Source organism: Salvelinus sp. IW2-2015, linkage group LG9 (genome assembly GCF_002910315.2).
Source record: "Salvelinus sp. IW2-2015 linkage group LG9, ASM291031v2, whole genome shotgun sequence".
Classification (NCBI taxonomy): Eukaryota; Metazoa; Chordata; class Actinopteri; order Salmoniformes; family Salmonidae; genus Salvelinus; species Salvelinus sp. IW2-2015.
In genome coordinates this window covers 25873880-25896822 of record NC_036849.1, presented here as the reverse complement: position 1 = coordinate 25896822, position 22943 = coordinate 25873880, and the positions used below count along the sequence as shown (strand labels likewise).

General features: G+C 43.5%; 2 protein-coding genes across 2 annotated transcripts; one reads left to right on the top strand and one right to left on the bottom strand.

Moving 5' to 3' along the window:
- Window positions 1-56: 56 nt before the first annotated feature.
- On the bottom strand, window positions 57-12550 carry tfb2m (transcription factor B2, mitochondrial). The gene is given in 11 exon segments (XM_023994805.1): window positions 57-1571; window positions 1730-1878; window positions 2154-2213; window positions 2417-2506; window positions 2601-2749; window positions 7803-7862; window positions 7865-7955; window positions 8049-8140; window positions 9227-9416; window positions 11391-11683; window positions 12391-12550. Coding segments are annotated over 10 exon segments (1326 nt in total). The 5' UTR covers window positions 11646-11683; window positions 12391-12550; the 3' UTR covers window positions 57-1381.
- Window positions 12551-12651: 101 nt separating this feature from the next.
- On the top strand, window positions 12652-22343 carry LOC111968878 (saccharopine dehydrogenase-like oxidoreductase). The gene is made up of 12 exons (XM_023994806.3): window positions 12652-13171; window positions 14811-14923; window positions 18268-18348; window positions 18627-18756; window positions 18848-18897; window positions 19036-19166; window positions 19252-19369; window positions 20253-20372; window positions 20480-20536; window positions 20801-20912; window positions 21121-21202; window positions 21303-22343. Exons 1-12 carry the CDS (start codon window positions 12973-12975, stop codon window positions 21391-21393), a joined length of 1284 nt encoding a protein of 427 aa, XP_023850574.1. The 5' UTR covers window positions 12652-12972; the 3' UTR covers window positions 21394-22343.
- The last annotated feature ends 600 nt before the right edge of the window (window positions 22344-22943 follow it).

Below are 22943 nucleotides of genomic sequence, written 5' to 3'. Positions count from 1 at the left end.
CACAATGTACACCAATTAATGCATACCTTTTAAATAAATTACGTTTGAAACAGTCGACCAGTATAAATCAAAACATTTATTTTGATAATTACATTTCCTCCAATGGTTATAGCATGAAACGATTCAATAGGCTTTTTGATGTACTCCAATCACAAAATCACTATCCAGCTGGAATGCTAAGGCATATGATGACAATCAGTGAATACAGAATGGCATTTTAGTACTTACCATTTAGAAGAAGTCCTAATACCCCAAACTGTACATATAATTGAATGAACTGTCAATACATGTAGACATGGTATGCATGTACACTAAAAAGTTACCTATACACAAAACAATTAAAGCGGTAGAAACCAATCACATATGATTGCCTGGAAACCTGACGTTGAATTGCATTGAATTTTATGTCTGGCAGAAACGAGCGTTTGAATCAGGAACGTTTCCTCTCACGACCTCTACAAGCCAGAATGTTGAATAAAATGTTATTTGAATGTACTTTTCTGGTTGTCCATGCGGTTGGCCCTTTTGCAGGTAGGAATGTGAGACAGTATATCCACAGGAAAGTATAATTCCATCAACTTTTCAAAGTGCTGCTATTGCTTTCAGATTTAGATCTGAAGCATGCATACTTGCCAAGCTCGTGCACGGCTTCACGTGGCTCGTGCGCGGCTTCACGTGGCTCGTGCGCGGCTTCACATGGTTCTGCGCATGCTTCAGGTGATATAAATCTGAACACTCTACCAGTGCTTTGAAAAGTTGATGTAATTTCACTTTCCTGTGGATATATTGTCTCACATTCCTACCTCCAAAAGGACCAACCGGTAAAGTACTTTAAAATATTTTATTCAACATTCTGKCTTGTAGATGTCACGCGAGGAAACTTTCGTGATTCAAAACGCTCATTTCTGCCCGATGTAGTATTCAATGCAATTCAACATCAGGTTTTCAGGAAACAAATACTAGTATGACCCAGTTAGTTGCATGTGCTGTGTTAGCAAAAAGCCTACAGTATTAATAACCCATGAATGACAGTGACAAAATGTGATTGAATGGTTTAAATACATCTTGACTCATAACCTTGCCAATAAAGTAACCATTCTGCTGCTCCCCGTAACCAACCGTAGAGAAAACGTCCTATGAGGGTAGGATCGGCAGCCTTTCACCAGTCAACTCTTCGGCTCGACAGCACTCACATAGAGCTCAGTCCAAACACTGTTGCCCCTTTTTAAAAGATCAAATACCAAACTCATCAGCTCAGGACCACCCTAAACCATGACGTTGGGAGTGGTTCAACAGTCCAAGAACTTGGGGGTTTAGGGTTATCTAGAATTGTAGCCTCGGGCAGCACTACCCCTCCAATCCTAGTGGTGGCGCTGTGTGTCTATATCCATCCCTCCTTCTGGGTGTTCTCCAATACCTCCTCATACAGCCAGCTCTGGGTGAACTCCTGGGACTTCTCCACCAGTTCAAACAGCTGTTTGTACTCCTCTGGGTAGACATGGCCCGTCAGTACATCATCCTGCATCCCCATCTCCTTCAGCAGCTTAGGACCACTGTCCGGACTCCACATACTGGGAGAGAGAATGAGGGTGAGAGGCAGAGACGGAGAAAGAGAGCAGACTAAATTATCAATGTGGCCAACAAGGATCATATTTAAGTTTGTACAGCACTCACTTGAAACAGTCTGTGCAAGATAATGTGTGTGTGTGTGCGCGCAAGTTCCACTCACTTGAGCCGGTCTACTAGCCGTGCCTTCCTCTTGGCCAAACATTGTTTGACCATCATAACCAGGGTGGCTGCATTGGAGGGGGTCAGCGAGGTGGAGAACAGGTCCTTGCGAGGTGTGATTCGCACCAGACACAGGTTGTCATTAGGAAGCTGGAGGGGGAAACGACAGGCTTCAGACCTTATGTCTGTTTTCTAATGGTTGTAGCTAGGCCGGTACAGCGTGCTTTATAGAAGAGACTAACTCAATAGCAACGATCATAAAATGTAAAACGCACAGAAGAGCAGAATTAGCACTTATCAAATATTTATAACAAGTCTCCAATATGCAGTACATGACATATTGTCTTTCACTGTATATTCAAACACAGGAGGATCTGACAAAGTGAATGTTCCATTATGATGCTGGTAGAACAGTGCATCCTTACTCTGCTCTTTGGAATGGCCAGCTTGTACTTAGAAGAAGTCACAAATGATGCCCACGGCTCCTGAAAGAGAACACAGAGAAGAGCATCTGTTAGAAGAGACACTGTCAAAGCTCTGTGACATCTGCTCTCACCGCTTTTATTTTCCATTCCTCCAGTTCTACCTTTACTAACTCACACACACCCTAATCTTCCCACCAGGTATATCAACTTCTCTCCCCCTCCCGCTTATTTCCAGTCCTCCAGTTATAGCCCTTCCCTCTCACCTTGTGTAGCAGTTCGATGTGGCATGCCATCTGCCATAAAGCTCCAAAYGCTCTGTAGTTCAACATGTCCCCTGGCTTAGCCATTAGTTTCTATGGGAGAGAAAGAACAAAACCCATCCACACCATTGTTAAAACACCACTGCATTGGCACTCAGTGAGTCTCTGTGTGTGTGTGTGCACTCACCAGGTATTCCTTCTCGCTGATGAACATGGTGAGCTCTACTCGTCCGTAACGGTAGATAGAGAGCCGATCAAACAGAACATACAGCAGCTTCCACAGCTGACTCCTCTCAATGCGCTGGGGCAATATACCAACCACCTTCACTGGAACCTCTATACACACACACACACACACACACACAGAGTTAACACAGAAAAACAGGATAGTTTGTTCTATTGTGGTCAGCACCTTTTCACCAGGTCAAATTCCTGGTATAGATTAGGGATGCAACGGTACAGTATGTTATCGAACCGTTCAGTACGCCCCCTACGGTTCAATACGCACACATGAACTGTAGAATTATGGTATGCCTGTCCTTTTCCAAAACGTGCTTATTGCGCTGCAGACTACACACACATTGTACATTCAGATCCACACGTGCCGCTTGGGGCCATTAGGGGGCTCCTGAGGGCTGACAAACTTTACTCCACAACAATGTCTCAATGTGGCAACCGCAGTGACCGCAACCCCCTCCCCCTTAACCTATTTAATCCCATCGGTCACAATAGTGACTGTAAAAAAACGTTTTCAGTTAAAAGGCTCTAAAACTTTTACTGAATGATGTAACAATGCATTTCCAGCAAATATTGAAATAATAAAGGGTCTCGATGAAAGATGTGCAGTGTCACATGACCAGAGCCGTTTACTTCTTGGTTGCACCATGAGAAGAGGATGGCTGCATCAAAGCTCCCTAACAAAAGGTTAGTAAAGTATGTTAACATAAAGATGATGTGTACCAAAAATCTTTGTCTAGTATTGATATATGCATTTGCAATTACTCAACTTTGTTCAGTGTGGTCATAGAATGTGTAAACATGTTGACGGCAACAATAGTGACCGGCGGGATAACAGTGCATCTAGGTATACACATAGTTATACACATACATAGTTCTTGTTTTACCTAACTTTCTACTCTGTTCTTTCTTTTAGTTTCACTTTGAGTCAAGTTCTGGATATGTTGGATCTAGGTGACCGCCCAGACAAGGCATGCAACATTGCAGTTATCCCTCAAAATGAGAAAGATGCTGTCCTGAGTGATTGTGATAGCGATGGGTCAGATATGGACTATGGACAGGCCATTTGCCAGCCAGGCTGTTGAATGCATATGCTGATCCTATGCAACAGATCATGACAGGATCAACGTTATCAGTGATGATGACCTACACCCCCCACCCCCCCTCCATTGTTGATAATGAAGAGCCAAGGGCCTCTACCCGCCAGAGGGTCCAGTCAAAAGAGCAAAGGGCCTCTACCCGCCTCATAGGGGTCCGCCAGAAGAGCCAAGGGAAAAGCTGCAGGTGGTCAAAAATAAAGATTTGAGTGTTCAAACGATCTAAGAGGCCTGCCACCGCTGTGATTCCAAAACACATAGTATACAGCCCAAATATGCAAAAGTTTGGCACGAAACCACTGAGCCACGGAAGGAGATCTTTACTGGCTGCTACTGTTGAAGACCAGGCAAGATATGACAAAGCTTCTCATTGGCCAATCAACACGATGCACCGGTTCCAGAGATGTCGTCATTGTGACAAACGTACTACCTATGCATGTGAGAAATGCAAAGCGCCACTGCACATTGAGTGCTTCAAGATATACCATGGACAGTAGAAAAGGAGATAAGAGCGAATGAAAAAGGTCTGAAAAAGACAAAAGAAAAATAGAAAAGTCGATAAAGGGTGAGGAGAAGCAGTACAACGGACTCTAGGAAGAAAAGAAAAGATGACGAAAAAGACAATCAAAATGACTGAAATGTTTTTGGAAAAGAAGGTCAATTGATTCAAGACACTGTATGACAGTTGGTCTGACTGATCACAGTTTAAAATAGTGATGCACAAACTAATCTTGCACTTGGTTCTGAAGCCTACCTTATATGTATATAATACATATATAAGCACTCATTGTGCAGTGGTGCTTTATATATATATATATATATATATATATATATATATATACACAAAATTGTATTTTGTTCAGTGTAGGCCTCTACTTGAATGCATATTCTACAGGCTACCTCTATCCTAAATGTTACCTTTATGTTCAGTGGGAATGAATCACATGACTGCTATACAGTTGTTAGTGAATGTTGCACTAAAATGTCACAATGACAATGTTACAATGAATATTGCACTAAAGTACAAGTTCAAAAGTTACAATATTAATGTTTCAATACATGTTACAATAAAGTAACAATGTTGAAATACATTGATGGTTGTTGTTTTTTTGTCTTTGCTCTCAGTATTCATATTGTGTTGTAAAAGGGTTTTTGATGTGTAAAATAATCACACTAGAATGTGATGGGGCATTCTAGTGGCAATGCTGGGGACAGCCAGTGACAGAGTTTTAAATGTGTTAATAACTGGGTTGGGATATATAAGAACTTTGATAACTGCATAGGAGAAATATGTTAATTCAGTATACGTAACATTATCCCACCGGTMACAATTGTGACCGACCATGAAACACACTTYTTCACCTACTTTTCCATTAAAWTTTCAAAAAATAATGATTGATTACTTCAAAGGGTTACTAATGACACTTGAWTTGGATATTTTCATGTCTGGGAAAAATTCGGGATTAAATTGGTTAAACAACCAATGGACGATTTGCAATGACGTCTCAGTAGGAAATCTCCCTAAAGGGGCCCCACGAGGAGAGGGGAAACTAAAAACAAGTATTCTCTCAGCTCCAACGTGACAATGGCGAGCGCTAGCAAGACCGAGAGAAGCTCATTTTTAGAGGGACCGCCGTCTTTCAAATCCGCAGCGTTCAATACTGTAATGAAACAGCAGGGAACACACCGACTGCGTCATTGCATCACTGCTGCGTAACATTTTGCGCAGCTAGGCAACTATACTGATGCAGGTACCTTTTGCAAATGGTCGCATGCGGTTGGACACATGGAGGAGAGAATAATTTTCGCAGTATCYTCAAAACCGTGTCTTTTTGACACAACTGCTGACAGCTACAGGGACATAAACACACAAAATGCTACTTGGAGACAAGTGTCCACGATAGTAGGATTGCCAGGTCAGTTTAGTAGTGAGCTTGTGCTAGATGTGGCTAGTTAGCGTTAGCTAGCTTGCTAACCTAGCCAATGAGGTGGTCGTTGGTCTCATTGTTGAAAGAGCCTACTCTGCCTATCTTTACTATTTATTATTGCATTTCGCTCCAAAACTGCATTTGAGGGAAATTATATAATAGGCTCTCACAATTAATTTGAGGATGTCATCGAATAAATAATATACTTGGCAAATAAATTTATAAAAAATGTAAAGAAATTATGCAATCAAACTGTTTTTATGTAATCACAAATTTTTACTGAATGTGTGTGCAAAAAAAAAATCGACATTCATATTTTGCTACTTTCTGTCAAGTCCACTCATACAATTTGATGCATACGTTCGATTTATCGAACGTATGCACCACACAGAACGCACTGCAACTGCCTCTGCAACGCAATGCTGCAAGGCAAATGCAGCGTTCCATTGGAAATGAATGTACTTCTGGTGTATCGAAACGCAATGACGCAGTCGGTGTGTTCGAAGCGAACCCTCGACCTTCTAGCCCAAAGTCCATCGCGCTATCGACTGTGACGCAAAAATATGCTCCAACGGCAGAGTCGTTTTCCGCGCTTATAAACCCAGGGACGTTACAATACGATGCCGAGGGTAAGAAGACCTTAAACAAACAAAGTACAGTCTGCAAGCATTGCTTTGCCACTGTCGGCTACTTGAGTGGAAACACTTCTAACATGTGTCATTTACGTCACCATCCATCACCCGGCCGTATCCCTTGCAGGTGGCGCTGGAGCAAGGAGAGTCCACTCATTAGCATAACACAATCTCTCACTGATGCCTTCCAATAACAATTTGCRACAAATTCAGAAACTAAGAATTAACGAAAGCAGTGGGAGTATTCATAGCCAAAGATTTGCAGCCCTATTCGGTGGTTGACTCGGATTTCGTCACCTGATTTTTTTTTTTGCCGTGTTACAATTTACCCTCCCGCACACATTTCAGCAGCAAAGTAATTCCCAAAMTCTATGAAACATCAGAGAGAAATTGAAAAGGAATTGACACAGACACCCGATCTAGCTCTCTCCACTGATAGTTGGACACCCAGAGCAACGCAAAGCTACCCCTCTCTGACAATTCACTGTGTACTGGAAGCTACCCTCTCTGATGGTTCACTATGTACTGGAAGCGACCCCTCTGACGGTTCACTATGTACCGAAGCTACCTCTCTGACGGTTCACTATGTACCGGAAGCTACCTCTCTCTGACGGTTACTGTGTACTGGAAGCTACCCCTCTCTGACGGTTCACTATGTACCGGAAGCTACCTCTCTGACGGTTCACTATGTACTGGAAGCTACCTCTCTCTGACGGTTTACTTGTGTACTGGAAGCTACCTCTCTCTGACGGTTCACTGTGTACTGGAAGCTACCTCTCTCTGACGGTTCACTGTGTACTGGAAGCTACCTCTCTCTGACGGTTTACTGTGTACTGGAAGCTACCTCTCTCTGACGGTTCACTGTGTACTGGAAGCGACCCCTCTCTGACGGTTCACTATGTACTGGAAGCTACCTCTGACGGTTTACGTGTTACTGGAAGCTACCTCTCTCTGACGGTTCACTGTGTACTGGAAGCGACCCCTCTCTGATGGTCACTATGTACTGAAGCTACCTCTCTCTGACGGTTCACTGTGTACTGGAAGCTACCTCCTCTGACGGTTTACTGTGTACTGGAAGCTACCTCTCTCTGACGGTTCACTGTGTACTGGAAGCTACCTCTCTCTGACAGTTCACTATGTACTGGATGGGAGATGAAGAGCTACAGGTTGTCAAAGCTAAGAAGCACTTTTAATTAGAACTTTTTTTTCCCCTTGATTTCATACAGTGGAGACAGAAACCAGGCCTAGTCAGTCATGCGGCCATTTTCCGAATGGAAAGTTTGATTTTGTCTTTAGGCAAAATAAAGAGTACATTGTTTAAAGGGTGATGTGTTTCCATTTTTTGCTTAAATATAAATGATATCGAAACCGTACCGTTGCCCACAAAGCGTGATACATACCGAACCGTGGCCCACTGTACCGTTGCATCCCTAGTATAGATGTACTTGGTGAATCTGATAATGTGTCTTTGTATGTCTTTTCCTGTGTGTCTCACCATCGGTCCAGTTTGCCTCTGATATGCCCAGGTCAGTGAACAGTTTGTCAGAGTACATGCCGGAGGTCTCATGCTGCCTCTGCCCATAGGGTCCAGCTTGAAGAAATCACAGTGGACCACCTCCAGCTGACCATCCAGAAGACACTCCAAAGCCTACACACCACACCAGAATGTTGGTAAAATGAATGTGTAGACATGTAACTCTCCTACTGAAAACGACCCTGGCCCGAGGCTGGGTAGACTCACCTGTAGGTCAGGTAGGAAGCACTTGTCTCCCTCTAGCGTCACCACTCTCTGAGCTCCAGCATTCAGCAGAGTCCTAGTCAACACCCCTGGGCCTGAGACACACACACATTCTAATGAACACTCCCATTGTTACTGACCACACACACACAAACCTCTCCCATTGTTACTGACCACACACACACAAACCTCTCCCATTGTTACTGACCGACACACACACAAACCTCTCCCATTGTTACTGACCACACACACACAAACCTCTCCCATTGTTACTGACCACACACACACAAACCTCTCCCATTGTTACTGACCACACACACACAAACCTCTCCCATTGTTACTGACCCACACACACACACAACCTCTCCCATGTTACTACCACACACACACACCTCTCCCATTGTTACTGACACACACACACACACACCTCTCCCATTGTTACTGCCACACACACACACACACCTCTCCCATTGTTACTGACCACACACACACACCCTCCCATTGTTACTGACCCAGCACACACACCTCTCCATTGTTACTGACCACACACACACACCTCTCCCATTGTTACTGACCACACACACACCTCTCCCATTGTTACTGACCACACACACCACACCTCTCCCATGTTACTGACCACACACCTCTCCCATTGTTACTGACCACAACACACACCCTCTCCCATTGTTACTGACCACACACACACCTCTCCCATTGTTACTGACCACACACACCCACCTCTCCCAGTGTTACTGACCACACACACACACCTCTCCCATTGTTACTGACCACACACACACCTCTCCCATTGTTACTGACCACACACACAAACCTCTCCCATTGTTACTGACAACACAAGCCTGCTGCTGCTCTGTGTTCTTATCTATGCATATAGTCACTTTAATAACTCTCCCTACATGTACATATTACCTTGACTAACCGGTGCCCCCGCACATTGACTCTGTACCGGTACCCCCCCCCTGTATATAGCCTCGCTACTGTTATTTTACTGCTGCTCTTTAATTTTGTTACTTTTATTTATTTTAGGTATTTTTCTTAACTGCATTGTTGGTTAAGGGCTTGTAAGTAAGCGTTTCACTGTAAGGTTGTATTCGGTGCACGAGACAACTAAAATTAGATTTTAAGTCCCAAATGACATAGAACACAGACGCAGCACGTACCTGGATTACATTCAAATATAGCGGCCTTGCTGTCCTCCAGGTCAGGTCCTAGGTGGTGAATGACCAGTTTGGCCAGGGCTGGGTCTATGATGAACCTTCTGATGGTTCTACAGAGCTGAGCCCTCTGAGTGTTCTCCTCTACCCCCCCTAGGTCCAGGAAGTCATACCTGCCCAGCGGGCGACTCTGGTCCTAAACACACACGTTAACAAACATTATCCTTTCATCTTCCCTGCTTCAATGAACACGCCCCCCTCTTCCTTCATTTCTCCCTCCGGCCTCAACCCAGGACTGGCCACCACTGGCGTAATGCAGTTTCTCTGGACCCCCGTAAGGTCGGTTTGCCCCCACCCAAATAAAAATTTGAACATGTCAGCCACTCAAAGTATTAACTATACTGCTCACTGTCCGTGGTACCCAAATTTTGACATGTCTATGCGGCTGCATGTCTATTGAATTAATGATAGGCTTTCTGTGGTGCCAAGGTATGTCTAGCCTTGCTTTAGCTAACGGATAAATGTTTCTTGGTAGGCCTATTTGGTTGCCATTTTCTCAAGCTAAGCATAACATTTCACAAATCTATACATAGGTGTAGCAATGCTGCCATTTTTTGACTGCTGGCAATATTGTATTTACTTGTTCAGTAATTAAAAAGTTGGAAATTCAAACATTGCAGATTGTAYCTGAACCTGCATGACATGAGCTGTCCTCGTGCGCTCTCCCAGCTTGGATAGAAAGTTGTGTGTAAAACCAGTCTATTAATGCCAAATAATACAGCCAGTCCACCCTCAAAACACTAGTTTACTAGGGATTGTTTCGTTATGCAGTGTATCCTACCATCTATTGCTTTATACAGTATTTAGTAACTATTCATAAAAATGTAATATCATAGCCTAACGAGGGGGAAAAAGGAGTCGGCTCGTGGATTAATTCAGCCACTATTTATTGTTGAACTCAGCGGGTTTTGTCTGACTAATAGCCTACACAAATGGGCTGCAATATTCAAGATACATATAATTAAATCCAATTTGAGACTCGCCTGAAGTCCTTTGTGTGCAAATGTTTTTGCCACAACCTGTAGGTTGAGGTTGCTGGCCCAACTGTTTTCTATACCGAGTACTGTAAACTCTGGCACTTATGTCCATTGCGCTGCACACTATTTCAACTCAGTCTTGAATGATGCATGCCAAGATATACCAGAGATAAGGGACWGTTGATATTGCAACCACACAACTCAAACCGAGAATTGTTATCCACTAAAGATGATAATCTGTTTGCATCAGCCAATTTATTGGCTGTCCAGTATCCAGACGACCTGTCCCCAGAGCATCCTATACAGTTAATCTTGTTCAATAACGTGCTGAGGCCAGCAATTAAAGAGAATGAGAGGCTCAATGAAAGATGCTTCATATACAGCAGTTCTGCAACACCACTCTTCTGTTTCCCTGATGCTGCACAGCCACAAAGTTACCACAGCCACAAAGCCAAAATTGTCTATCTCATAAATATTCATGAATTTTTATTTATTTTTGGTCTTGATTTAGGTTAGGCATAAGGTTAGCAGTGTGTTTAAGTTTAAAATCCAATTTCAAGTAGAGAAATTGTAGAAATCTGCAGGCTTTATGTCTTGGCAACTAGTGACTACCGGTTTTGCCCCTAGAGGTCATACGTAGAACCACATCTGGATTGTGAACTCAAATCACTTTAAAATGTAAAATAAATAAAAATAAAGACATTTTAAACATTAAGAGAAATTGTACATTTGTCASATCCCTAGTAAGTAGCATTAGGCTCTCGGTCTGACGTGCTTTTGAACACCTGAGTAAGCACCACTCATTGCACTGGCGCCGTCGTAGCCTTGACCACTGCTTATGTTCACCGATATACTCATACTTCCAATCAGTTGCATTTTTTCATTTCTCAAGACCTGAGGCACTTTTTCAGTCACATTCCTATAGCCCAAGAAACACGTAGCTTCCTAGTAGATASCAAAAATAAAAAGGTTTACATGGGCCCCCAGAGCTCGAGCACAACTGTTGTGCAAAACCAATAAGACATTGTTAACAAACACAAACCCAGTAGCTTTCCCACAGTTTTGGAGCAACTGGTTTGCTGTTGTTATGGATACATTGTTACTTGTCCATAAAACACCACCGGTATCTCTACCTGGACAGAGACAGCCACAGCAGACAGGTTCCTGTGGGTTGGGGCTGAAGAGGGGGATGCCCGGTCTGTTCTAGCCTGTTGGGGCTGTGGCCGGCCGGGGCCCGAGGAAAGCGAGTCCAGACTGAAGGGCCGTCTCTGGAGCAGGACCCTGGGGCTACAGGGAGAGGCAGGCTGCTTCAGGGTGGGCCTAGCCCTGGGGTGGCAACATGCAGACCGCACCGCTACCACAAACAGTTTACTTGCCTGAGTGGACATGGCGGACAGATGGCAAGAGGAGAGATGATGGTCACAACCTGTGAATGATGAAGAAGAGGCAGAGGTTTAGAAGAACTCTGAATAAGTGTCTATGGTTAACACTACATATTATTCTGGATGCAATAGTTTGGTTAGACACCACTCAATGAGAACTTAGTTTACGAGTAGTGTCTATAGTTTACTAGAAGRAAAAACATGATAGACACAGTTGATGGGGACCAGCGTACAGTCAACAAAAGCATGTCCTTGAAATACGACACTACAGAATCTAAATAACGTTAGCTAGTTTACACTCAAGCCCGACACCACGTGTCTTGACATTATTTCTCAACGTTAAATTATGTTTATATACTTGGTGATGTTGAGTGAATAATTTGACTTAGCGTCAAATCGGATCGATAACTTTGGAAGTAAAGTAATCTAGCTAAGTTACTAACGTTATATCAAAAGCTGAGGTAGCCAGCTAGCTAGGTAGTTAGCTACCTATATAAAATGTTAGGTAGTTAGCTACATTAGATACCAACCTAAACGTGTATTTTAAAGTTATTCTGCCAAACAATTTTGGATATGGCTATCGGTCTGGATAGTTATCTAGCTTACATGCCTTGTACTATGGAAAATGCTCTGCAACGCTACATTTAGCAAATAAGCTAGTTAGCTACAATGCTAGCTGGCTAACAGAAATATATCTGGCAAGCTGATCATCAACAGCAAGTATGATACATTGCGTCAAAACTGGGCTTACTTTATCTCAGATATATCGTCGTTTGTCCTGATGTTGATCTTATTTTAATCTAAAGACAGCTTACATCTCCCAGAATGTTGTAAAAATGCAGTGACATTGAACATGTTGACCCTCGTTGATTTCACAACGCACATATTACAGTGATGGTTTTACGTCACTAGCAAGCGACGACGCAAAATAAGAGATTGACAGCACAGAGAGCCAATCTTAATCAAAACTTTTTATAACCACGCCTAATTTTTGATCTCACCGTTTCAATCGGTTATTTATTTTATTCCACCCTTTAATTTGTGTATGTATTCTAATCGGGTGGTTAATGAGATCAAATAACATGTTTATAACAAATGCAAAAATATGTCTTTAAACTACCATAAGTAAAACGCGTAGTTTGTGCATGTAGACTATTTGCATCACCGGTGTTTTGGTGATTAGAGCATTGGGTCGACCGAGCAGCATTATCATCAGACTACGGAAGTCGCAGCTTTGCTATATGACTTGTACGAGCACGTTTCTTGTACGCTTATTCCCGTTTTCGCAGCTTGTGCTGTGTGTTTCCTTGAGTATAACTAGCTATTTGTAACTATGGCGAAGGTGGATACCTCCTCTAGCAGACCTTATCACATTGTTATTTTCGGAGCTTCGGGTTTCACCGGGCAGTTCGTTGTTGAAGAGGTGGCCAGGATCGTGTCGGAGGGCCCGAATGGGACGCTGAAATGGGCTGTGGCTGGGAGAAGCAGACAGAAACTGGACAAAGTTCTAGAGCAGGCCGCCGGAGCCCTCGGTACATAACGTTACTGGCCTCATTGACATGTAACCTTAGCAAACTAGCTAATACAGTTTGTTAAACATTGAATTAGTTAAATCTGGATATATGTCAAGCCAGAGAGGATCTTTGGTCTAGTTAGCTGACTGACACCATTGTGCATTGTCATTGGATTTCACAGAGGGATTCAAGGAAGTTTGCTAGCTGGGTGTCACACAGTGTGTCTACTGTGTCGTGTCAGTGCCAGTGCCAGCCAGCAAACTCACCTGATTTAACTTGGAACAAGGAGTCACTGTATCATTTAACCAAGTGTTTTGAGCAAGGATGTTCTGCACTCAGTATGCCATAGGCTTAGAAAAAATATATAACTCAAGTGCACAGACATAAATGTATATATTCATTCCATTACTTTAGATGTGTGTGTATTGTTGTGAAATTGTTAGATATAACTGCACTGTTAGAGCTAGAAACAAGCATTTCCCTACACTCACAATAACATCTGCTAGACATGTGTATGTGACCAATACAATTTGATTTAGTCACTTATGTGTTTCAGTAGTTGTGGTAGCTGGAAATATGTTGTTAGACCAGATGGCTTACACTCTACAAAGTTGCTCTACGCAACACTTAATACATTCAATCTTAATTCAGTTTCTGATTAGTGAGTGTCTGGCTTACCAGGAAAGGGATGGGTTGAGATTAGGAGAATGGAGCCGTTCTTTGTTCTTGCTGCCCTCCTGGGATAGCCCTCGCCAACAGCTGAYGGAAAATACCCCAACAGGGATATAGCCTCTACCTTTCCACCCCTGGTCTCAATGGTGACTCTGTCTACTGCTCTATAGCCGTGGCCAGGTTGTTATTTTAGACACAATTGTAATGGGTTATATGGCAAAATAATACGCATTCTCAGGTACTTTAGAGAGTTCGTTTGAAATATGCAACAGACACATAGCCTAGTTTGGCATTTGTGTACATTGTGACTGTATTGTTTTATAGTCGTTCATCTGTCTACTGACCCCTTGTTTTTCCTCCATCATTGAGATTTCAATCAGGCAGTATTTTCCTATCTGTTATGGCTATGTCACGTATATGGCACAGCATTCAGTGTATGCATTCAGTGTGTGCATAACTTACAGCAGTTCATGTTTGTTAATTACAGTAGGCTAGTAGTGTACCGCATATAACTTATACTGGGGGATAATGCAAAACTGCACAGGAGAGATAACTGACKGTGTACTGTTCATGATGCTCTTCAAAGGTTGAACCAGAATAGAAAAGGCWGATTTTATTTTATTAGGGTCTCTTTTAGTCCTCATTCGGACTAATTTTCCAAAAGGTGACACACTTTAGCACTTAGAAATCTTTCTGGACTAGATTGAAGGAAACAGTGACACAGAGGCTTGGGGGTAAAAACAGATAGCAATTTTGTACTGTGAAGGATAGGCTACACATTCAGAATTCAATTCAGGGGTCTGCCAAACAAAGGGTCAGCCACACTGGCCCACCCAATTACTTTTTGGTCACTGAGCTATTTTAAACCAGATCATTGTTGTACAATATATTGTAGTTTGTTCAACACATAATGAAGTGTGTTGTATTTGTAAATATGTTAATAATATAATGGTGAAATGACTGACTCCTCTGCTGTGTGTTTCAGGTAAGCCAGAGCTGAGGACTGCGGTGGAGGTCATTGTGGCTGATGTGGGAGAGCCTGATTCTCTGGCCGCCATGTGCAAACAGGCTGTTATTGTTCTCAACTGTGTGGGGCCAGTAAGTACTGACTGTGGAGATGCCACACACCACAGCACACACACACAGACACATACTGTAAGTGCTGCAGAGACACAATGAGTGTGATTGTCAGAAATGAAGAGGGATATCAATGCTGCCTCTTCCATTGTTAGAATTGAGATGTTAGTATGGAAGAGTGTTTTGATGTCAGTCCTGATCACCACTCTGCCCTCCTGTTGTGCCATGGGGCTGCAGAATGTGGTCTAATAGCAGTGAGGACATGACTTTGCAACTTGTGAAACGCCAGCAATGATGACGGTGGCGATCACCAGTGCACCTTGTACTGTATGTCAGCACGCATACGCACAGGATTAGCCAGTCCAGAGAAAAAGAATACCTGTGAGTGTAACATGAGGTGGCATGTTCCAGTATATGTGTGTATATATATATATATATATATATATATATATATACATATATATATATATATATATATATATACATACATACATATATGTGTCTGTATTCATACCCTTTGATTTTTCCACATTTTGTTACGTTGCAGGCCTATTCTAAAATTGATTAAATGTTTTTTTTCTCTAACTACACACAATAATGATGAAGCAAAAACAAGTTGTTAGAAATGTTTGCAAATGTATTAAAAAAAAACTGAAATTTACATACGTATTCAGACCCTTTACGCAGTACTTTGTTGAAGAACCTTTGACAGCGATTACAGCCTCGAGTCTTCTTGGGTATGACGCTACAAGCTTGGCACACCTGTATTTGGGGAGTTTCTTCCATTCTTCCATTGAGTTCTGTCAGGTTGGATGGGGAGCGTCGCTGCACAGCTATTTTCAGGTCTCCAGAGATGTTCAATTGGGTTCCAGTCCGGGCTCTGGCTGGGCCACTCAAGGACATCCAGAGACTTGTCCCAAAGCCACTCCTGTGTTGTCGTGGCTGTGTGCCTAAGGTTGTTATCCTGTTATAAGGTAAACCTTCGCCCCATTCTGAGGTCTTGAACGCTCTGGAGCAGATTTTCATCAAGGATCTCTCTGCACTTTGCTCCGTTCATCTTTACCTCGATCCTGACTAGTCTCCCARTCCCTGCTGCTGAGAAACATCCCCACAGCATGATKCTGCCACCACCATACTTCACCGTAGGGATGGTGCCAGGTTTTCTCCAGAYGTGACGCTTGACATTCAGGCCAAAGAGTTCAATCTTAGTTTCATCAGACCAGAGAATCTTGTTTCTCATGGTCTGAGAGTCATTTAGGTGCCTTTTGGGGTTTAGGGTTAGAAATGTCCTTGTTTTTCAAAGAAAAACACTTTTTTTGTCCATTTTAAAATAACATCAAATTGATCAGAAATACAGTGTAGACATTGTTAATGTTGTAAATGACTTATTGTAGTTGGAAATGGCAGATATAAAAAAAAAAAAAAATGAATATCTACATAGGTGTACAGAGGCCCATTATCAGCAACCATCACTCCTGTGTTCCAATGGCAAGTTGTGTTAGCTAATCCAAGTTTATATTTTTAAAAGGCTAATTGATCATTAGAAAACCCTTTTGCATTCATGTTAGCACAGCTGAAAAATGTTGTACTGATTAGACTAGTTGAGTATCTGGAGCATCAGCATTTGTGGGTTTGATTACAGGCTCAAAATGGCAAGAAACAAAGCACTTTCTTCTGAAACTCGTCAGTCTATTCTTGTTCTGAGAAATGAAGGCTATTCCATGCGAGAAATTGCAAAGAAACTGAAGATCTCGTACAACGCTGTGTACTATTCCCTTCACAGAGCAGCACAAACTGTCTCTAGCCAGAATAGAAAGAGTGGGAGGCCCCGGTGCACAACTGAGCAAGAGGACAAGTACATTACAGTGTCTAGTTTGAGAAACAGACGCCTCACAAGTCCTCAACTGGCAGCTTCATTAAATAATACCCGCAAAACACCAGTCTCAACGWCAACAGTGAAGAGGCGACTCCAGGATGCTGGCCTTCTAGGCAGAGTTGCAAAGAAAAAGCCATATCTCAGACTGGCCAATAAAAAAGATTAAGATGGGCAAAATAACACAGACACTGGATAGAGGAAGATTGGAAAAAGTGTTATGGACAGATGAAATTTGAGGTGTTCGGATCACAAGGAAGAACATTCGTGAGACGCAGAAAAAATTAAAAGATGCTGGAGGAATGCTTGATGCCATCTGTCAAGCATGGTGGAGGCAATGTGATKGTCTGGGGGTGCTTTGGTGTTGGTAAAGTGGGATATTTGTACAGGGTTAAAGGGATCTTGAAGAAGGAAGGCTCCATTTTGCAACGCCATGCCATACCCYGAGGATGGCGCTTAATTGGAGCCAATCTCCTCTTATAACAGGACAATGACAMAAAGCACAGCTCCAAACTATGCAAGAACTATTTAGGGAAGAAGCAGTCAGCTGGTATTCTGTYTATAATGGAGTGGCCAGCGCAGTCACCGGATCTCAACCCTATTGATCTGTTGTGGGAGCAGCTTGACCGTATGGTACATAAGAAGTGCCCATCAAGCCAATCCAACTTGTGGGAGGTGCTTCAGGAAGCATGGGGGGAAATCTCTTCAGATTACCTCAACAAATTGACAGCTAGAATGCCAAAGGTCTGCAAGGCTGTAATTGCTGCAAATGGAGGATTTTTTTACGAAAGCAAAGTTTGAAGGACACAATTATGATTTCAATTAAAAATCATTATTTATAACCTTGTGGCCTGCTGGAGGTCATTTTGCAGGGCTCTGGCAGTGCTCCTCCTTGCACAAAGGCGGAGGTAGCGGTCCTGCTGCTGGGTTGTTGCCCTCCTACGGCCTCCTCCACGTCTCCTGATGTACTGGCCTGTCTCCTGGTAGCGCCTCCATGCTCTGGACACTACGCTGACAGACACAGCAAACCTTCTTGCCACAGCTCGCAKTGATGTGCCATCCTGGATGAGCTGCRCTACCTGAGCCACTTGTGTGGGTTGTAGACTCCGTCTCATGCTACCACTAGAGTGAAAGCACCGCCAGCATTCAAAAGWGACCAAAACATCAGCCAGGAAGCATAGGAACTGAGAAGTGGTCTGTGGTCACCACCTGCAGAACCACTCCTTTATTGGGGGTGTCTTGCTAATTGCCTATAATTTCCACCTTTTGTCTATTCCATTTGCACAACAGCATGTGAAATKTATTGTCAATCAGTGTTGCTTCCTAAGTGGACAGTTTGATTTCACAGAAGTGTGATTGACTTGGAGTTACATTGTGTTGTTTAAGTGTTCCCTTTATTTTTTTGAGCAGTGTATATGAATGAGTTTTTGCTGTAGTAACATAAACACCTTAGTGAGGTGTCATATTTTAGATAATAATGCTGTGTGTGTAGTACAGGTTCTGGGGTGAGCCTGTGGTGAAGGCATGCGTGGAGAACAGCGCACACTGCATTGACATCTGTGGAGAACCCCAGGTAAGACAACGCAACAACAAAGTCACCAGGCCTCAACCCCTAATCAACCCTCTACACCCTATCACTCCCGTAGACCGGACAGGACTTGATAGGTAGAAGCAATATCTCACACACACCACTAAGTTAAATGGGAAGGCTGCTGGACACCATGCTGTCCTCTTAAATATTTCAGCCTACCCTGCCTGTTTTCTCCACAACATCAATAAAATCACATGCTCTACCACCACAACAGCCCATTACAGAGACGTGTGTGTGTGTGTGTGTGTGTGTGTGTGTAGTTCCTAGAGAGTATGCAGTTGAATTACAACAGCCAGGCAGCTGATAAGGGAGTGTACATCGTGGGGGCTTGTGGCTTTGACTCCATACCTGCAGACATGGGAGTCCTCTACACCAGGGAACAATTCAAAGGTGTGTGTGTCCCTGAGGTTAGTTTACTTTATCTGTTTGTGTGTGCTCTCCATTGGGTGTTTGTGTCACATTTGTGTGTCTCTCGCCACAGGGACACTTACAGCTGTGGAGAGCTTCCTGACAGCCAGCACAGGGCCTGAGGTAAGACTCCATTACCCATAAACCCTCACACTGCCCCGGCCTCATCCTTGTAATCCCTGCTTCATCCTTGTAACATTATTAGGTACAATCTTGATTAAAGAATGTTTGTTGATATTCGGTTTTCTCTCTCTGTCTCAGGGTGGATCTATCAATGACGGGACATGGAAGTCGGCCATCTATGGTTTTGCTGACAGCGGGAAGCTGCGGAGCCTCAGGAAGAAGTTTGGACACAAACCTCTCCCTGTGGTGGGCTCAAAGATCAAACGCAGGTACAGGGACCTGTGTGTTTGCGTGTGCATGTGTGTGTGTGTATGTTGGATAATGTTACTTTCTATTGTTTGTTTGTGTGAATAGGAGTGCCCTGTTCTATAGTAATGAGGTTCAGCAGTATGCGGTCCCGTTCATGGGAGCCGACCCGTCGGTGGTGAAGAGGTCTCAACGCTTTCTACTGGAGGAACACCAGGAAACACCTGTACGTCACGCAAATACAGTACACGCACCGACCAATGTGTATTCTCCTTGTCATGAGCACAGTGCCATTTTGTGTTGTGGCTCTAATGTTCAAACTTAGTTTTGAAATGGAATGTATCCTAATAAATGCTCGTGTGGATAGGATATCAGAGTAATGACTTGAATACTGTGTGCTACAAACTTTGTTACAGGGGATAATTGAGTACATTTTATTTATGTAAGCCTTATTTATGTTTAACATTTGTAAGGATGAGACATGGGGCCTGTTGAGGAAAAGTCCATGTTTAAGAACCTCGCCTAAATACCAAATCACCCCCTTCCCCTCGTCCCTCCATTTGGACGTTCCCGCGAGCCTCCGTCCTATGCACAACCATGCCAAAGCTTAGGGAGTGAAAATTGAGGGTGTAGAGCATGTGTCAAACTCAGTCCAGAGGGCCGAATGTCTGCGTGTTTTCTCCTCCCTTGTACTTGATTGGTGAATTAAGGTCACTAATTAGTAAGGAACTCTCCTCACCTGGTTGTCTAGGTCTTAATTGAAAGGAAAAAACTAAAACAGAAAAGAATGGAGAGTTGTGCCTAATTATGTCACGTGCATTTGTTTGTCTGATTTCAAGGGTTGACACAAGTAACAAATGAAATACCTCCCAAATTAAATGTTTAACTGTTTTATATCTTGTAAAACAACAGGGAACTTCATACTGTTTTATTTTTTAAATAAACGATTGTGTCCAGTCATTGGTTTATTGATCCCCTCGCCACTCTCTGGAAGTCACCCTCTGAGTTTCGTCAGCAACACGTGACAATGGAGGGCCCTTCCGAGCGAGTTGGTAGGGGCAAGTGGGTGGTTTGGGAGACACTTCTGTTTGACCTTTGTCTGACCCCAGGTCCAGTATGGTGCATATGCAGGAGTAGGAGGTGTGGCCAACATTGTCAAGATGCTATTCGCTGGGATGATGTTCTGGTTCCTGGTCAAATTCGACTTTGGACGAAACCTGCTGATTAAGGTGAACTAGGACACACTGACAGACACATTGTTATAGGCACACACACACACACACACACGAAAGGAAAACCTAAAACCTTCCATTCTGTCTTTCTCTTCTGTGTTTAGTTTCCAGAGTTTTTCTCCTTTGGTTTCTTCTCCAAGGATGGACCAACCAGAAAGCAGGTACAATTTTATGCATCTCTTGAGAGATGTGTATTGTTAAAATGTATGAGTAACATCTACTGGTATGTTGAACTTTAATTTGTTTGTGAAATTGACATTGATTGGTGTGTTTGTGTCACTCAGCTGGAGGTTGGTCCTTCTAGTCAATGATTGGTGTGTTTGTGTCACTCAGAGGGTTGGTCCCGCTTGTCAGTGATTGGTGTGTTTGTGTCACTCAGAGGGTTGGTCCCGCTTGTCAGTGATTGGTGTGTTTGTGTSWCTCAGATGGAGGGTTCATCCTTCCAGTTTGTGTTCTATGGAGAGGGCTACACTGAGGGACAGGACCCCAGCCAGGGACGACCCAACGCTAAGATCCGCACACTAGTCCAAGGACCAGGTACTTAAACACACACCCACACAAACACACTAGTCCAAGGACCAGGTACTTAAACACACTAGTCCAAGGACCTGGTACTTAAATACACACCCACACAAACGCCCTCTGCTCCACAAACACACTAGTCCAAGGACTATTTATTAACCCCTACTCCACCTAACCTGCGGCCGCTGCTGGGTATAACGCAATGCTTCTCTCCCTGTTTCAGAGGCAGGCTACGTGACCACGCCCATCGCCATGGTACAGGCTGCCATCACCATCCTGAACGAACCCACAGCCCTCCCCAAGAAGTGAGTTACACACACACACACACACACAACCAGGGTACTGTATTACATCTGATGTGTTTTCTTTCCCTCTCTCCCGTTCTGTCTCTCTCTCTCTCTTTAGGGGTGGTGTGTACACCCCAGGAGCAGCTTTTTCCAGAACCACGCTGGTGGAGCGCCTCAACAAACATGGCATCCAGTTCTCTGTCATATAATGTGTGACCTCCTCTGACCTGACCCCAGGTCATCAGTATTGGCACTCCACTGGTGTTCTCACTAGATGGTCATGCTACAAAGAGAAAATTGGCTATATCAGAAACATATTAATTAGGGTTAGGCTGAAGGTTAGATTTTTCCTTTCTTCTAACTTTACAGCATGGCCCGATAATGACCACCCTCTGTCTGACTGGGACTGTAGAGTCTTTTAAAAGACCGTTACTTTATTGTCAAATAATGTCGCCTCGGCTTTAATAAACTCGCCAGCGGTTGTGCAGTTTGTGTAGAGTAGGATACAAATGCCTCTTCTCCCCTGTGTGTGTGGTGGGTGTTCCAATCCTGTGTGTGTGGTGGGTGTTCCATGCCTGTGTGTGTGTGTGGTGGGTGTTCCATGCCTGTGTGTGTGTGTGGTGGGTGTTCCATGCTTGTGCGTGTGTGTGGTGGGTGTTCCATGCCCGTGCGTGTGTGTGTGGTCCATGCCCGCGTGCGTGCTGGTGTGTGCCTGTGTTTTTCTTTCTCAATAAAAAGCCTGACTGCATTGTTATGGATGTTCCGGTAAGTTCTATGTCCTTTCTCTGTTTAATTTTCAAGCACATCGTCAGAAACCTACCTTGTTTCAAGAGAATCAGCACTTATGAACGGTTTCAGAAATTCTTCATTTGTGAACCATAGTGTGCAGTATTCCAGTATTCCAACATAGTTTTGCTGGATCTGTTAAGGAATGTGCAGCAACATTACTTACCTGAGATCGACAAAGCAGTGCTTGCTGCTTGTAAGAAATAGGTGTTTGAGTTCGAAACACACAGAAAGATGGAGTGACGTGTCTTCTGTGTATCACTGATTTATGCGTGTGTGTTGGGGCAGGTTTTGTCCTTGTTCTGTTTGCCTGCTAGGGCTATAGTTCTTCTCTACCTGACCGAATAAAACCCAGACTACTGAAGTCAACCAACCTTGTGTCTGAGTTCTCACTTTACCAGTAAGGGTTTAGATACACAGAATATATCAGCGAAGGCCTGGTCTGACAACGACTCTTATCCAGGAGGAGGGGCAGTATACCTACCTATTCTGTCTACAATATCTACAATCGTTTCAAGTCTACTGTGCATGTAGTACCTTGGCACTAAGGGCAAAAAGTTGTTTTCAGACCTGTCTGTCCAGTTGTAACCTTCTCCAATGTATTATTAATTAAGCTGGTTTTCTGATGCGTCAGCCAAATAAACATGTGCTTCCTGTGCAAACTTAGACGGCTGAATGATAATCTGTTTTATTGAGCCCGTCTTAACATTTAGTGAAGTTGCCTGGTTTGGCTCCCTCGTGGGCAAGTCAGAATAGCCTAGCCTACAGAGTTGTGCAGGTCAGTGGTACGATTGTAGGGAAGGCCCAAAAGGCTCTCTGAGACATTTACAAAGACCGCACACGTTAGAGGGTAAAAACAATCACGGCCACTGCGACTGGGCTTCCACCCTTCTTACAGGTCTGGCCAATATACCATTACACTAAGGGTTTACCCTCCACAGGACTACCCTGTTCAGGACTTCCCCTCTATGAG